Below are 17,532 nucleotides of genomic sequence, written 5' to 3' on the forward strand. Positions count from 1 at the left end.
GAAGGAAATCATTACTTTATTATGATAACAATGACAATGAGAACAACTCCTGTAATATGATAAGTCAGATTAATAGCACTATTATTATTTCTTTTGTTTCTTCTTTTCTGCTTCTTCCTCCTTTTCTTTTTCAATTTCAGCAATGTATTTTTCTATTTCATCTAATTCTAACATCTGAAATGGAAATCAAGTTATAGATTAGAACCTTTAAAACAGTTAAAAGCTGATTTAATGAAGAAAAAGAGTTATTTAAACTAGCAATGTATCTTATGGACAGATAAGTTTATCAATTACAATCATTTTGCCATGTATATAATAATTGCCATAAACTATGGTTTACTCAGGGTCAACACGCTTCAGAATTATGTAGAAATGAAGGATCTTGTGAATGCTTTTTATTAGTTTTGCAAGCATCTATATAACATTTTGTTATTTTAACGAGCCTTTAACAGACAACTGTCATGTCTTGTGTTCTAAATGAATGGACCTGAAAGACTTCTTCACACCAAAGTTAGTATAGGTTTGCCTAAGGTTGTGTTTCACGAGATAAAGAGAGGGAACCTATGATTTCTTCCCGCCTCCCACCCCTCAAAAAAAAATAACCACGAAAATTCAAAATGAAAGAACAACCATAAAACACTTTTTTAGGACTATATACATGGAAGGAGAAAATCAATTTAAAGAGGGATAACTCCAATTGTTCAATAAAACTTATTTTTCTCATTTTAGATAAATCTATTTATTCTAGGTCTGAAGATCTATAAGTAATCATATTCAATATGATAATATCATCCAAGGAAATCCCTATCCTTAATGACAGGAACATGTTATTAAATGTATATAAAGAGATTATTATTGCTTATGCATATTAATTACAAGATTAATTCTTTCAATAATTAACTTTGGATATAGATATTTATTTTGACGGTACAGTCATCAGTCAAGGGAATAACACTATAGGATTTTTAGAGAGAAAAAAAAAACATTTGTTAGTGTTGACTTTTAAATGGGGATTGCATCCATCCATCAAAGAGAGTTCCTTGGAATTATACATGAACACATGATGAAAAGAAAAGAAAATCCAACAAGTACACAATATGAAGAGTTCAATGCACAATCTAGTTTGAAAAACTAGATTTAACAATTTGAAATTCCATACCTAAGGCCACACCAATTTGATAAAAAGTTCTTCGGACATTTGCTCTAAAAAATATGGAGCGAATTTTTAATTTTTTTTTAAATTCTTGAAAATGAGTTTTTCGACAGGCGAGTGAGTGGTCTGCAAGAGGAGCGAGCAATATCTTTTTTTTTTAAATTGTTACATGTATGCTAGTTTTATCAAACAGAATAAGAAGGAAAAACACTGATGTTTTGATGCATAAGGCCTGTTATCCCATTTGAATACTTTATTCTGACTAAAACAACTGTAGACTCTTTCACCTTGCAGAAGCAAATATTTGAAAAAAATCTCTTAAATGTGACTTAGAAATGGCAATACCAATGACCTTCAAAAATGTAAAGAGCATGCAAATCACATGACACTTATTAAACTTTCAGTTTGTAACTTTTTGATCAATAGCCTTTTTTAATGTTTAAGGTTAAATTCCATCAAGGGCTGTTCCAAAAATAAATGTAATTAGGGGGGGGGGGGGGGGGGAGAGGGAAGGAAGGCACATTATATTTATTTGACCCCACCAAGGTCAAATAAATTGTTTCAAAATTCACAAATTTACAGTTTATCTATCCCAACACAGAAATATCCATGTCAGTGCCAACATTGATAGGTGTAGTCCGAAATAACTCTGACATCAAATGGCTGTTTTGTCAGACAAGCCCCAGCTTTTCTGGCAAAAGAGCCGTTGTACGTCAGAGTAATCTCGGACTATGAGAGGTGATACCGACGGATGTTGACGAATTTGTATGTGTTTGATATCAAAATATTGACAGACTTTACCCTTTTGGCTGCATAAAAGATATGTAAATGATGATGAACAAATGGATAGCTGTTTGTTTAATGATTGCCTGTCCTTGGCATTGAGCCAACACCACAACAACTGATGGCTTGACATTATGATTTTTATATTTCCTTTCATTTTTTATTAATTGATCACAGGTGCCTTTGAACCTACCCAGCTTTGATTATATAGGGGGAAAAAGCACTGGTGAGAAAAAAATAAAATTCAAGGCAATACTAATTTCAAAGCGGCATGCAGGTTAAAAAAAAAGTAGTTTTTTGTTTGTTGAAAACTTGATTTCGAAAAAACAGGAGGGGGAAAATCCATAGAACTAAAATCAAATTGGTGTGACCTAAACATTAAAAAAAAAAAATTCCCTTTTATTTCAACTATCAGAACTACTGTACTTTTAAAATCTAAAAAAAAATAAATTCATCAATATGTTATTCTTAATCAACAAAACCCCAAAGACAAAAATAAATCATTTAGTTCCCTGTTTTACCTTTAAAGGTTGTTTCTCTCTCATTATAGCTAACTCTACATTCTTTCCTCCAGACTGTACCACCTCTAACAGAGCTTTCAGTGCCAGTTTGATGCATTCCTTATCATTCGCTGCTACTTCCTCTGTGTAATGTTTCTCTAAAAATTCACGAACAGTCTTTGCACTTCTTCCAATTGCATTAGCCTAAAATAAATTTGTCAATAATTAAAGAACCTTAGTGAGCACGCTCACATACCCCATGTCCCCTCATTGTCATTGGAGAAATTAAATAAGTGAAAGAAAAAAAAATTGTATAAGAAAAATTAATTTCCTGCCAATATGCACATCTAAATAGTATGTCCTTATTATCTACAAAATTTCAAGAAATTCTGTTGTGTGGTTTGAGAGGAGTTGCGATGACAAACTGTTGCAGTAGTACATTAAAGTAAATAAGTTCAAAGGGCGTAACTCCTAGAAAAAAAATTGAATCGCAATTTCCTGTCGATATGCACAACAACATAGTATGTCCTTACTATCTGAAAAGGTTTCATGAAATTCTGTTGTGTGGTTTGAGAGGAGTTGCGATGACAAACTGTTGCAGTAGTTCATTATAGTAAATAAGTTCAAAGGGGCGTAACTCCTAGAAAAAAATTGAATCGCAATTTCCCATCGATATGCACAACTACATAGTATGTCCTTATTATCTGAAAAGGTTTCATAAAATTCTGTTGTGTGGTTTGAGAGGAGTTGCGATGACAAACTGTTGCAGTAGTACATTAAAGTAAATAAGTTCAAAGGGCGTAACTCCTAGAAAAAAAATTGAATCGCAATTTCCTGTCGATATGCACAACTACATAGTATGTGACTATGTCCTTACTATCTGAAAAGGTTTCACGAAATTCTGTTGTGTGGTTTGAGAGGAGTTGCGATGACAAACTGTTGCAGTAGTTCATTATAGTAAATAAGTTCAAAGGGGCGTAACTCCTAGAAAAAAAATTGAATCGCAATTTCCCGTCGATATGCACAACTACATAGTATGTCCTTATTATCTGAAAAGGTTTCATAAAATTCTGTTGTGTGGTTTGAGAGGAGTTGCGATGACAAACTGTTGCAGTAGTACATTGAAGCAAATAAGTTCAAAGGGGCGTAACTCCTAGAAAAAAAATTGAATCGCAATTTCCCGTCGATATGCACAACTACATAGTATGTCCTTATTATCTGAAAAGGTTTCGTGAAATTCTGTTTTGTGGTTTGAGAGGAGTTGCGATGACAAACTGTTGCAGTAGTACATTAAAGCAAATAAGTTCAAAGGGGCGTAACTCCTAGAAAAAAAATTGAATCAAAATTTCCCGTTGATATGCACAACTACATAGTATGTCCTTATTATCTGAAAAGGTTTCGTGAAATTCTGTTGTGTGGTTTGAGTGGAGTTGCGATGACAAACTGTTGCAGTAGTACATTATAGTAAATAAGTTCAAAGGGGCGTAACTCCTAGAAAAAAAATTGAATCGCAATTTCCCGTTGATAGTATGTCCTTACTATCTGAAAAGGTTTCGTGAAATTCTGTTGTGTGGTTTGAGAGGAGTTGCGATGACAAGAAACAGGACTGACGGACGGACAGACGGACGGGTCAAAAACATTATACCCTCCGCAACTTGTTGCGTGGGGTATAATTAAAGGTGGTTAATAGCAAACATTTATTCCTGTAAAAATTAAATTTGAATTACAGTAAATTCAGACATAATTGTGAGGTTTTTTATTAATGTCATGAATGTGAATAATACTACTGGGTGAGCATTGCAATAATGAGAACTTGCATTCTGGATTATGCAAAAGATTCCATATTTTCATGAAATGGTAAAAATCAATCTCATTTTTTTTGCTCTGTTTTCCAAAATCGCAATAATTAATGCACACAATGAAGAGTTCTATTATAATTTAAGAGCCAAAACAATATTGCTTATAAAATGACAAAATTTTCATATTTCTTCACATAATGACATCATCATGATAGGTAGAGAACTGTTACATCAATGTATGCCTTCATAACATTCAGAATCAGGCCAAGTTGTGTTTCCACTGGGAATGTGTGTATAACACAGGGCTTTCAAAAGTAGTTGGTAAACTCCAGCTGCTACTTCCTCTGTGTGATGTTGTAATACATGAAATTCAGGTCCTGTCTATTTTAGTGTCAGACCAAATAAAAAACTAATAAAAAATAAATTAAAGCTAAAAAGAAATACCCCCCCCCCCCAAATTAAGGAAGCAAAAACTACTCTTATAACCTAGAAATCCAATAAGGGCTACATGCGGTATGGAGAAGTTTATCAATATGATCTATATCTTATTGAGTTCACACGTAAATGCAATTGTAAGTGCTCTGTATCAAAATCTAATGAAATAATAGCTTGCAATTATGTCAATGAAGGGGACGAAAATATTTACTGTCTAATATAAATTTGCAAGGTTATCATTTTATTTTCACTTTCAAAAATGACTAAGTGACAATAAAAACTTATGTATTGTTTGATTTTGATGATAAAATTAAAATTAGAGATTGTGACATCAAAGTGTTGTTTTTTTCAATGTTCCAACCCTTCAAATAACAGTATAACAGTATGTACATTGTACATACTGAATTTATATGCATTTTTCTTCCATTCTACAATTGGAGTATATTTGAGAGCTCGACAAAATATATATTAAAAGTATAAATTTCAATCAATGTATGGTACCTGAATAGCAAAAGATGCATACATGTAATGTTTGAAAATATGTATAGAATCAATGGCAAACATTTCTAATTGTTGAATACCAAACAAAGACATGAGAACAGTTATCCTTGTAACTGGTCCTCATGTATTAAATGACTAAACAACTTACATAACAACCAAAATCATATACAATATATATGCCTCTGATACAAAATACCTACTTTCCATTCATGGTATGTTCCTGAGGGGTCTGTCTGATATAATCTTGGTGTGCCATCAAAATCAAAACCTATAATCAATGCTGACAACCCAAATGGTCGCCGTCCATTACTCTGTGTATATTTCTGAAAGAGAAGTTCATAACATTTTAAAATGTATATATAAACATATTTATGATGTCCTACCCAAAAATCTAAAAGAACAAGAATGTTTCCAAAGTAAACAGATGCCTCACTTGCACTTTCATTTCCAATGTTCAGTAGACTGTGAAATTAGGGTAAAAACTCTAATTTGGCATAAAAATTAGGAAAATCAAATCATTTTATAACATGTATAAAGAACATGCGTACTAAAATTTAAGTTGATTGGAATTTGACTTCATCAAATCTACCTTGACCCAAGAACTTGAACTTGAAGCAGGACAGACAGATGAACAGATGGATGCACAGACTTTATTTGTTATATGACATGCCGACTATAAATAAAGCTTTGAATTGAATTTGAATTGAAGACCAAAAAATAAATTAATGCCTCTCTCTCTCTCTATAGCTAGGTGGGACAAAAAACCCTGTGTAAGGTCATTTTAGATCAGGGAAGTTCAACTAAAGCCTTTTTTTAAGTAATTTCAAATTTTTTCAGGTACAGAAAATGGCTGAATTCAGCTCTTTTATTCATCAGGACTCAGGAAAGCCAAATTGAAGACTTATTTTTAAATTTGCTGTTCTTTGCTTTGACAAAAACCAAACATCAACCTGAAAGTATGAAACTCTTGTGTTCATGGTGTTATTCATTATGTAATGCACACTGAATAAATATTCCTAGTCTTTCTCTAGCTGTTTTGGTAAATAGTTATATAATTTCACTTCTCAGTAAGTTTAACCTTATAAATATGAATAAATTTACACATTCTATTCTCTCTTTGAATTCTTTTAAATCAATACTCATGTATACTACCCCTTTCTATTGCCAAGAAAGACATTGTACAATTTAATAATTGCTAAATGTGTATCATGTATAAGTTGGTCTACCTGTTTTAACTGTGCTATATGTCTGGTTATATACTCTAATGTTACAGGATCCTCCACTGTCAACTTATGGCTCTGACATTCAATACGGCCTCGGTTTATCAGAATTCTAGCATCAGCTGTCAAACCTATCATTAACAATGGGGAAATATATCAATGTGTATTAAGATGACAAAGGTTGATATTTGTTTACAACCTTATTCAAATTTTCACAAATACATGAGTTAACAAGAAATTACACAAAATTAGAAGGGGTGATAAATACATATTTGGTTCAAACTTCAGTGTAAAGTCAAAAGTTGCCCAACAGGACTTTAATTGTTACTTAAAAGGACTTTATATTCAAATGTTCCCTTACATAACTTACAGAATGGCACAGGTAAAAGAAGTTTATAAAATAAAAACATATATACTGTGGATTCATTATTAATCATTGGATATCAATTTTCGTGGGTACAGGTGAACCACGAATTCAAATGTTCAACGAATAACATAGTTTTCTATGTAGTGTTTTGTGTATTTTTTTTGTTGATAGGTGTTTTTTTCTTTTTGTCACTTGCAAGTTTGTTTTTGACTGACACGTTTGTCTCAAAATGTATCCTTTTCTTGTCTTTAGCCTCAAGCTCTCGTCTTAAAAGAAAAATTCTGTAATGTTATTTTGCTTTGGTCAATACTACAAATGAGAAAATATGATGGATAGCAGTTAATCTTGTCTTACTCATTTTTTTTCAGTTATGCAATTATGTATACATGTACATAGTCTCTTGTGTATAGTTGTCTCATTGGCAATCATACCATTTTGCATACCATATCTTCTTTTTTACATGTATCTTGTTCATGAATAATTAAGAAATATTGAAAAACTCTCAAATCAAGATTTTCTGAGATACTCAAAATGCAATTTGAATACCTCCTCTGAAAATATATACATGTATTCATCTTAGATTCTTTGTATGATCTTAAAAATAAATGCAAAAAAACTTGATGTACATCATTGTACATCATGTACATGTGGTCAATTAGTAATCAAATAATGACTCCCCTAGTGATTGTCAAATATGTCACTTTAAATTTATATAATGTACAGTATGGGTATGGACTTATTTTTATGGATGTCTTAATCCGTCTAGATGTCGGACTGGTCGGACAGTTGTCCCAGTGTAATAAACACCTCCTGTGCAATAGCCATATATACCTGTATGTTAAAATTTTAATAAATAAAATTAAGAATGGAAATAGGGAATGTGTTAGCAATGGTCAGAGACAACAACCCAAAAAAAAGAGTTTTATAAAAAAGAAGATGTGGTATGATTTTCAATGAGACAACTACCCACAAAAGACCAAAATGACACAAACATTTTAACCCATTTTAACATGTATAAAAAGCATGACAAGAGTAATTTTAAATCATGTTCTGAAACACCTTTTTAGAACTACAATGTACATGATGTACATGTTCAAGTGCTATTGTCATGTTTGTCTTATCTTTAGACATTTAATGCATTTTAAACTTACCTGCAAAAGCTAAAGCAACATGATCATCCAATAATGCTATTTTTCTGACAGTTCTGTCTTCTTGTAGTTTAGCTACAGCTTTCTTCTCTACCCCAAGGACAACAATGTTTTTACCTCTAACACCAACCTAACAAATTAATATATATGATACATTAAACTAAAGTCAGAGTAATTTTACATTAAATCCTCATTACAAATACTATGTAAACAATAACTAAAATAGTCATGATAGTTGCTTAGTTTCAAGTTTTATTAGATTTGAATGTTATACATGTTACAAAATGTATATATCCAAGGTTGATCAAACTCAAGGTGACATTAACAGTGGTGGATCCAGAAATTTTCATAAGTGGGGGCCCACTTACTGACCTAAGAGGGGGCCCGCTCCAGTCATGCTTCAGTGATTCCCTATGTAAGCAACCAAATTTTTTTCCAAAGGGGGGGGGGGGCCTGACCCCCCCTAAATCCGCCTCTGATTTATTTCATTTAATGGGTGACCTTATTAGTCTGTAGTTATTTTATAAATCTTGATTTTCCTGGTCAGTCACAATTAAGGCCAAGGTTTTTTAATTTGTTGGTTTACTGATCTACCAACCCTATTTTGCCTATTTGCAGAAAAAATTAAATTATTTTTTCATGCTTTTTTATTCCTGCCAACCCTACATGCATAGATAATAAAAAAAATATTATCCATTTGGATATAAAAGGTAAGAATGCATGACATCTGATGAACCTGATATCCTCGTTTTTCCAGTGGACGAGTCTGTTATGATTTTGACATGTGTGTTGAAACTTATTTTTGTACAATTTTTTTTATCAGTTTTCAGGGTTTTTGTGCTTAAAGCTCATTATTCACCCAGTTTCCTGAAATTGATTAAGAGCTACATGTACGCAAAACTGCTTTTTTTCTGTTTTGAGAAAGGACAATTTAATTTTGTTTTTAACCGTGGACACAACCCCCCTTTTTCACAGGAAGTTATTAGACAATGTCACATACGATGTTTATAATAGCTGAGCAATAATATTTCATTGAATTAAAATTTTTAGAAATGATGACAAAATAGCATACCAAACATAATGTCTATTAATTTAGACAATGTTAGAAAGGTGAAATTAATTTTTTTGGCATATTCTCTCTATTTTGAAAGATTTTTTTTTTATTGTCTTTACCGACCAACTGACTGGACTTTTTCATGGAAATATTTTCCTGTAAAAAAGGACATGGACACTTGAAATCATAGGAAAATTTGTCTGGGTGACAAAAATTACTAATTTTTTAGAGTTATTCAAACATATTATTTCAATTAGAAAAATCATTGAATGCTGAATTGACTTTCAATAGCATGAATAAGTGCCAATTTAATGAGATGCAGATTTAATCAGGTGCTGATTTCATTTGTACCCAAATTATTAACATCGGACTAAAAATACTGTTTAATATTATAACCATAGAGCTTTTCCACCTGTCTACTGGTAACATGTGTCTGTCCAGACATATTTCACCAGGACAAATAAGCTCTTACAATGACATCTCAGTAAGGCTTGAAGCAAAAAATAAAAAAGATCTCATCATACACCTTAGGCTTATGGTTAATATGAGGCAGGCATAACCTGTGAATGGGGACGAAGTCTGTATGAATTATTTTTTTAATTCAAAATGTTGATAAAAGAAAACAGAATACTGTGCGTAACGTTCCCGATTTTGGTTCTGTTGTTAGGGAATAAGCTGTGACGTTCTTTAAGTTATGACGTCATATTCGATGTAAACAAAAGAAACGCTTTCATCATGTTCATCAGGTAACGTTTTTTTCATATCAAACAATTATTAAAATTGAATTTGTATTGAGATCCAATGTTATATTTTACTAGACTGATAAATAAAAAATAATTCAAAGTCTCATGCAAACAAAACAGTTATCTGCGCGAATGCTGGGAAACCGGAACAGGAAGTAGATCTGGAAAAAGAAGTTAACGATTTTGAGTTCATTAGTAGAATGAAAAATTCGGAAAATTTCCCCGTTTTTTTTAATTTTATTTTTTATATTGATTTTTCTACCGTAATTGGGGACTTCGTCCCCATATTAGTATTTGTCCTGCCTTAGTCATGTGTCAGTCTTTCTGGATATCACTTAGGTTCCCAACAAGTTTTGACAACACAATATAAAATATCTGACGCCACAATGAAAAAGTGACTTTTGTATGACGTCAATAGTTCAAGCGAGACAAATTCTCGGTCACCTGGGTTTAGCCGATAAGGTGTATTGGGAATAGACAATACATTTTCATTTGTTTAACTATTTAAAACCTTTGGTCTATAAGAAGACTTTTATTTGCAGATATGATTAGTGCCTTTCTTTTAAAATCTGGCATGTCTTTTGCTAGTTCTAACATATCATTGGATTTCAACTTGATAAAGTGCATGCAAAATGGAAGATGACAATGCAAAAATGTAGATGGTCTACTGTTTCGAAGGACTAAAATACTTTGACATAGGCTAAATATGGATATTAAAATATTTTCCTACAGCCATGGAGCCTTTCTTGACTGCTTCTTGTGCATATTCAACTTGAAATAAGTGCCCATCGGGCGAAAAAACTGTAATTGCTCTGTCGTATCTGGCTGTCATGTTGCTGAGTAAATTAACAGGCTCGCGCTGAATAACCGGTGATCGCTGTCAATAAAACGCTTTAAATGGAATATCCAATAACATTTGAAACATCAAGTATAACATATCACAAGAAAGGACATAAATAAAAGTATTTATAACTGATATCCCGTTGGGTAAAAGCCAGATTTGGTGTCTTTAACGTATACATACAGAATATTTATTTTTCAGTTTGAAAACGGTATCATATGTTTTCACATGTAGAGATATTCAGTTCAGTTCAGTTTTATGCATTTTTCGTCTAAAAATAAAGGAACACATAATTATAATTTAGAATTAAAAAACAAAGTACATAACGACGCAACGTCAGAATTGATGCTACTATTTAGCGTAACAGAAAACAATACTTTACGCGCAATTATTTTTCCTGCTTTTCTTGTTGTGTAAATGCAAAGTATAATACAAAAGAAGAAATGCTGTGAGATTCCAATCAAATGTGATTTTATGATTTACATAGGATAACACTTATTTTACTGCTAGTGCATGATTATGTGTGGGTTTTTTTTTTGGAGGGGGAAATACTGAGCACTGTATTTTAAATAATAGTCAATCCAAGTATAATTGTATTCAAGCAGTGGTACACGCGACAGTGAGTTATGAAACTGAAGTTTTATTTCTTCCGTTTGGTCGTCTTATAGATGTGTATTTTTGTAAATGTGCATTATTTAGTTTTTTGAAAGCAGGACATTAACATTAAGAAGAGGTAGGAACACGCAAATGCAGTTCATGCCGTCCACGACATATATCACGCTTGTGGCGACGTCAAATAATGTCAACGGACAAGCTTGCAAGAAATTTATTACAGAAATCGCTCAAAGGAGTAGGTCCGGTAAGGACTCATTTTGGCCTCAAATTTCAGTTTCATCTGACGAAAGATTTTGACCACTTTTTAAACACTTAAGTGTCTATTTCACTTGATTCAATTAATTTATGTGAAATATTTTAACTGATTTAGTCATTAAAAACGGTCCGATTCAAGCTCAAATATGAAAAATCTCTCAAATCTGCCAAAAAACGACACTTTTCAGATAGTCTTTGTCAAAAACGAAAGTGGCCGCATCCGTGTTCATCCACAACCTTTATATATGTTATGTATTATCATGAAATACAACTTACATTTCAATATTAAGGATGAACACGAATGCGGCCACTTTCGTTTTACACGGAAACCGTCTAAAATTTAACTAAAATGATAGAATTTTGAAGTTTTCCGTTATTTAGCATGCCTTAATAGTGCTACAACCCGATATATGTGTATTGTCTTGTCAAAAACTGCCCATATTTATGTAGCAGAACCATTTAACTGCCCAATAAATAACTAAAAGTTTACATTTTAACAATTTTGTAAAACTGTTATTTTTTGGGGCCAAAAAGGGGTCTTACCGGACCTACTCCTTTTACAACAATTTAGTTTAAGTACAGCATATATCAAAGTTATATTAAAAAATATAGGTCACCGATGAGTTAAAAGAGATATTTCAATATTAAAGCCAAAAAATTGCATTTTTCCACCAAAGGTAGATAATTTGGAACTTTTTCAATGATATTTATATTTTGAAAGTCATCTGGGGCCAACCCAAATTTATTGCTTTAAATATTTTTGTACCACATGATAAAGTAACAACTACAAAAGGTAATTATAGATAAAATTTGTAATGAAAAACAAATGTTTAATTTTTTCTGAAATTTTTATACCCTCGAGCCTCCTTAATTAATCCATACTTTTTATAGATAACCCTATAACAATATATATGTAATACAAATTGGTGTAGGCCTACTAATTCAACTACAATAAAGTACTTTTTGTTTTGGTATAGCATATATAGTACCGAAAAAAAACTTCATGAAATCAAATCTCTGTTTTTTTGGCCGTAAACGTTTTGTGAAGGCATGAACGTTTAACTCGGACATTTCAACAAGACATTGCAAACCTATTGTTTTAATTGAATATATAGCTCAATTCATTTATTAATTTCAGTTCAGTTTTGGAGCTTACATTTGGTATAAAGCGATCTTGCTTACAAATGTACAATTTGATAAATTATCTGTCAAAATTTTTATTTTTTTAACTGAAATGTTTCTAGTTTCCAAACTAAATTTTCCCTTAGACATTCCGTACATCATATTCTTTTCAAAATATCTGTGCACATATTAAATGGAGACAGCCATGTAAACAAATGCTGAAATATATCACGTCATAGACCGTTCATGCAAATTGTCGAAGAGTAGCTCGAGTTTTGTGCTTCGAGTTTGTTACACGGGCGCTAAGTAAAGTTTTTTTCTGATAATCTGCGTCTTCCGAAGCCTATGTATATTATATTTGTATTCTTAAGCTTTCTCTATCGTAATGTGAAAATTTAAGAAGCAATCTTTATTTTCATACATAATTTGAAATATTATTTTAGCATAACAAATAAAATGTTCCGGTCAAATGTTTGCTTATCGCTATTTTTGGTTGTAGTAGCAATATCTAACGTTGCGTCAATATGATAGACAATGATTTAATTGATTGATATTGCAAATTAAAGTAAACGAAGTAAGAAATAATAATAAGAATATATAACATTTACTGTTACCATCGTTTGTATCTCTGGATACTTTATTGGACAGTACACCTCATAATATACTAAAATAAATGCATTTAAAACAATATCTGAAAAAAGTATAATTTTTGGCAATAGGAAAAACACAAAAAAAATGTCTTTAGACCCAGTATTTTTATAGCACAAATCAAAGAACACACATTTAGGATTTAGGAACTGTTGTCTGTAAATCAATTCAAACAAATTGTTTAATGTGGTAAAAATGGGAGTTTTAAAAATGGTACCAAAAAAAATCCAGTTCTTTCCTGTTACCTAGGTGAATCAATTTTAAAAAGTTTCTAATGGGAAAATAGAATAAGTGTAAGACACTATTTGTGGTTTACTAGTATATCCTGCAATAGTTTAACAAATGTCAATTATTGATTTTAGCATTTGCAATACAAAAGGTTTAGAAATATACTAAAATATAGTTAGATATGTCGGTAACATGAAAGAATTTTGAGTAACAGGACAACTGTAACTAGGCCGGTGACCAAAGTTGGATTTATAAAATTTTAATCGTCAAAAATGGTACACGGCTATATCATATATCATTGGATTCGGAAATATGTGTACTTTGATATTCTTCTGGTCGTCAAATGAAAATATGGTGCAGTTTTTCAGAAATCTTGATCAAAGGTCATATGTCGTTTTCAAGGAAATTAAAATTTAATATGTAACTCCAATTTAAATACCCTTTTTACAGTAGAATGATTGAAAACTTAAATCTATTTTCTTTCTTATTCAATTTTTCATCCAACAAGTGAAAATCCATTATTATATGAGATTTCCGAACACACGTATGCGACTGTACAAAAAGGGGGGTAGTTTTCAGTTTTACATGATGTATTTTTTTCAAATAATAAGAACAACGTCTGTCAAAACTTAACAAAATATATAGAAAATTATGGAAAAATGTGTCTTTATTCATGTAACCATCTAGTATACATCAATGAAAGTGAAAACTTAAGTTTTTGCCATATACTTTGAACTCGGTTCATGCAAAACAGACAACACAAATTATTTCAGAACATACTTATAATTGAGTTTTGACAATGTCATGACGATTTTATGAAATAAATTCCTATCAATAGGAAAATAAATCATTTAAGATAAACTTTCAACTTTAAAAAGGTAAATTTTATGAAAGAATAACCTTTTATTCAATTGAAAATGAAGAACGTTTCGGTTATTCAATCCCAAACTAAGTGACGCAAGATCATATTTTTTTTATGCGGGATATATTGACATAGCACTAAATATACCAAACTTTAATCAGTAATTCAGACCTCAAATGACTTTTGTAATGTGAGGACATTATCACGCCGTTCTGACCATTGGCTGGAATACGTATGTTCGCAAGTGGAAGTTTTAGCAAATCTCGAATGTCAGTATTGGTCCGTAGTGTTTAAAGAACACGACAAAATTCTTAAGCCACGAATCCTATAATGATATTGCGAATATCAATGTTAAACTTCGGACATTTAACGTGTTGTGCCTTGCAATAGAGTGGTGGTCAAATGTTTGTGGACCACATATTGCGAGCTTTTATCCATCACCATTGGACATCATCGTCATTGCTAAAAACACTTTGATCATGTCAATCTATTTTATGGGGGACATAAAACAATTGAAACATCAGTGCACCTCTAGGACAAATGTCAAAAGAACCCTGTATTAAAAGAAACGTCTTGTCCTGCTGCTTGAAACTCAAAATATCTCTAAACAAAAGCCAAGAAAAAAACCATCTGTGATCCGCATCGACATTATACACTAGCCATGATCACATGACTGTAGTTTGTGCAATGTTTCCGATTGTCGTGGTCGTTATGCCCTACATTCTGGTCGTCTGTATAAGTGATTTGATATCTGAACTAGGGATAGCATTTATATCACACTGCTAATGGTAAAAACAACTTTCTTCTGTGAATGATCTTGTAATTTAGAATACAACAGTTTGACTCCTAGTAAAGGTTTATAGTGGCTATATGACAAATTAGCATAAAACAACCTTTACTTAAATGTTCTGTTTTAGGGAATGAAATTCATCGTCCTGGTTGTAGTTTTCTCTACAATAGATGCAAGCATATGAAAGAGAGACAAAAGATACCAAAGGGACATTAAAAGTCATTAGTCGAAATAAGCTGACAACGCCATGGCAAAAAAATGAAGAAAAAACCCACAGACAAACAATAGTACACATATAACAACCTTTGATAGCCGTGACTTTGGTTTCTTGACTTGAGCCGGCTGCCATTTTGTCTGTATGTCTCAAAGAAACACAGGCAACAGTACGTAAGTTACCGATGGTTATGTTTAAAACAAAGCTAGGAGAATTCCAGGAAAAACAAAAAATAGTTCAGTTTGGTTGTGTCAACAAGATGTTACCCGTGGCATGCGAATCAAAAGTATCATTATATTACAAACAGGAATGGAACACAAATTAATAGCAAATTTTCAGATCTGATCTGACACTTAGTATCTCTGAAAAATTGTAAACCGCAAAAAGACATGCTAGTGAGTTGGGCCATGACAGAGCTTATATATCATTATTCGTGATACGGTAATATAAAAACCTATTTTGTGTCTATTTCAGTCGCAAGTTCTTCATAATTAAGGTCAAGGTCATGACACCAAAATTAAATTTCCACGTTCGACACTCATGTGTTACAATTGAAACAGCTAGAATCTTCTAAACTCTCCGGGGGCACACGAGATAACCTTGTTTTAAGTATGTTTCGTGTTAATCTTTGGTGGTCTATGTAGAGTTTTGCAGAATTTTGTTTGTCATTTACGTCGTTCTCTTAATTTTACCATGCCGTTTTGATATTGTCGTCGACTAATATGTTTGAATATCCCTTAAAATTCTGCGGCATGTTTTAAGTAGTCAGGGGTACACCCCTGTCCAAGAAGACTGTATTGACTCAACAAGCACCAGCATAGGGTATAATTTGAGATATGTGCACATTATACGATGGCGCAGAAGAGTGTAGTACATTGAGACCTACATTTAGCTGGGGAATTGACATTTGGAAAGATAAAATCGCCCTCTAAAGTTTGTCATAGATTTTTGTTTGTAGTCGTCAATCCGTCTCAATATCAAAGAAAAAGGCCAAGATATGAAACGAACATTCTAATTTCTGTAGTATCCTTTATCACAAGCTAACTGGGAAATGTAAGTACTGACTGACTAAAATGTAGGTTAAAAGGTAATCTTCTATATATCTGAATTTTGAAATCATAGAACTAAGCAAAAAGGTGTACTTTAGGTCTTTAAAAGGTTCTGCATTTCAAATTGCATTGCGAACTGTAGATAACACTATGTCATGTAGACTTATGCATCATTCGTATCCATTTTTATTATATACAATTTTCAAGCGAATAGAATGAACCCGATGATAGATGTACATCTATGAATAAAAGTCACAATTATATGCGCAATCTTGGGTATATTGTATATTTTATCATTACACCAATCAACTGTGTCAAAATACCTCAATTTACTGTACGTTTGTAAAAATAAATCAATTATTATACTTCTGCATTCAATAAAATAACACTATTTAAGGTATTAAAATGAATGTTTGCTTCTTTGAAATGATAACGCAAAGTTTCAACGGACTTTCTAGTTTTGTTATCTTTTGGGGATTTTGTCGGATCTCTATTTCTTAAATAAACCATTGAAAAACTTATTTCGCCTTTTACATGAATAAAATCAAAATAACACAACAACCATAAAAAAGAATTACGGACACCAAAATAATTCAACGAAACAATAAAACATCAACAAAAACAAGTAATATCAAGTCCAAATATTACAGGAAAACTATGTCCCAGCCCAATCATGGACGGGACACAACTATCCGGAATATTTTTAAGTAAAGAGATTTTTGAAATTAAAAAAAATATCGTTTTAAACAATATGACCTCATAAAAACATATGTACATGAAAAGAAAAATTGTATTTTAATTACTTTATAGTAGATACGATATAATCCATTTATCAGCGCTTTGTTGTATGATGTTGGAATCGGGTAAAACACAATATTTTTCCGTTAACAGTAGTTTTTACCTTCATAATTTGTCATCAAAAGGCTTTGAGGATTACCTCTTTTGCCTAATGCATAGAACATTATGTTTCACGTTTAAATAAATCATAAAAGAAAGATATGCGATGGCAGCTTTTGAATAAAAAGCAAAACTGCATCCACTTATGATCTGCATTTGATGTCAAATTTGCTGACTAAAAGCTGAAATAAAAAAAAACTGCACCATACGACTTTTTGACGACCAATCTTAAATTTAAGTAAAATCATTTTTCTAGGACTGTGCCAACTTTTAGCCGTGTACCATGAAGTGAAATTAAACACCTTTAA

General features: G+C 31.9%; 1 protein-coding gene across 1 annotated transcript; it reads right to left on the bottom strand.

Moving 5' to 3' along the window:
• LOC134721593 (proteasome subunit alpha type-7) lies at nt 1–10,593 on the bottom strand. Its single transcript, XM_063584692.1, has 6 exons — nt 10,434–10,593; nt 7,910–8,036; nt 6,398–6,522; nt 5,372–5,494; nt 2,458–2,640; nt 1–174 (listed from the first exon to the last, which is right to left on the bottom strand). The coding sequence occupies exons 1-6, from the start codon at nt 10,533–10,535 to the stop codon at nt 85–87; spliced, it is 750 nt and encodes a 249-aa protein (XP_063440762.1). The 5' UTR covers nt 10,536–10,593; the 3' UTR covers nt 1–84.
• Nucleotides 10,594–17,532: the final 6,939 nt, after the last annotated feature.

This window comes from Mytilus trossulus, chromosome 6 (genome assembly GCF_036588685.1).
Source record: "Mytilus trossulus isolate FHL-02 chromosome 6, PNRI_Mtr1.1.1.hap1, whole genome shotgun sequence".
NCBI lineage: Eukaryota > Metazoa > Mollusca > Bivalvia > Mytilida > Mytilidae > Mytilus > Mytilus trossulus.

What these genes read in the sequence shown, in the direction of transcription:
- LOC134721593 (XM_063584692.1), bottom strand. Translation starts at nt 10,535, where the DNA reads ATGACAGCCAGATACGACAGAGCAATTACAGTTTTTTCGCCCGATGGG. An exon ending in TCAAGAAAGGCTCCATGGCT is followed by an intron (nt 8,037 to 10,433) that starts GTAGGAAAATAT and finishes TTAATTTGTTAG; the next exon opens with GTTGGTGTTAGAGGTAAAAA. An exon ending in GAGAGAAACAACCTTTAAAG is followed by an intron (nt 175 to 2,457) that starts GTAAAACAGGGA and finishes TTTCCATTTCAG; the next exon opens with ATGTTAGAATTAGATGAAAT.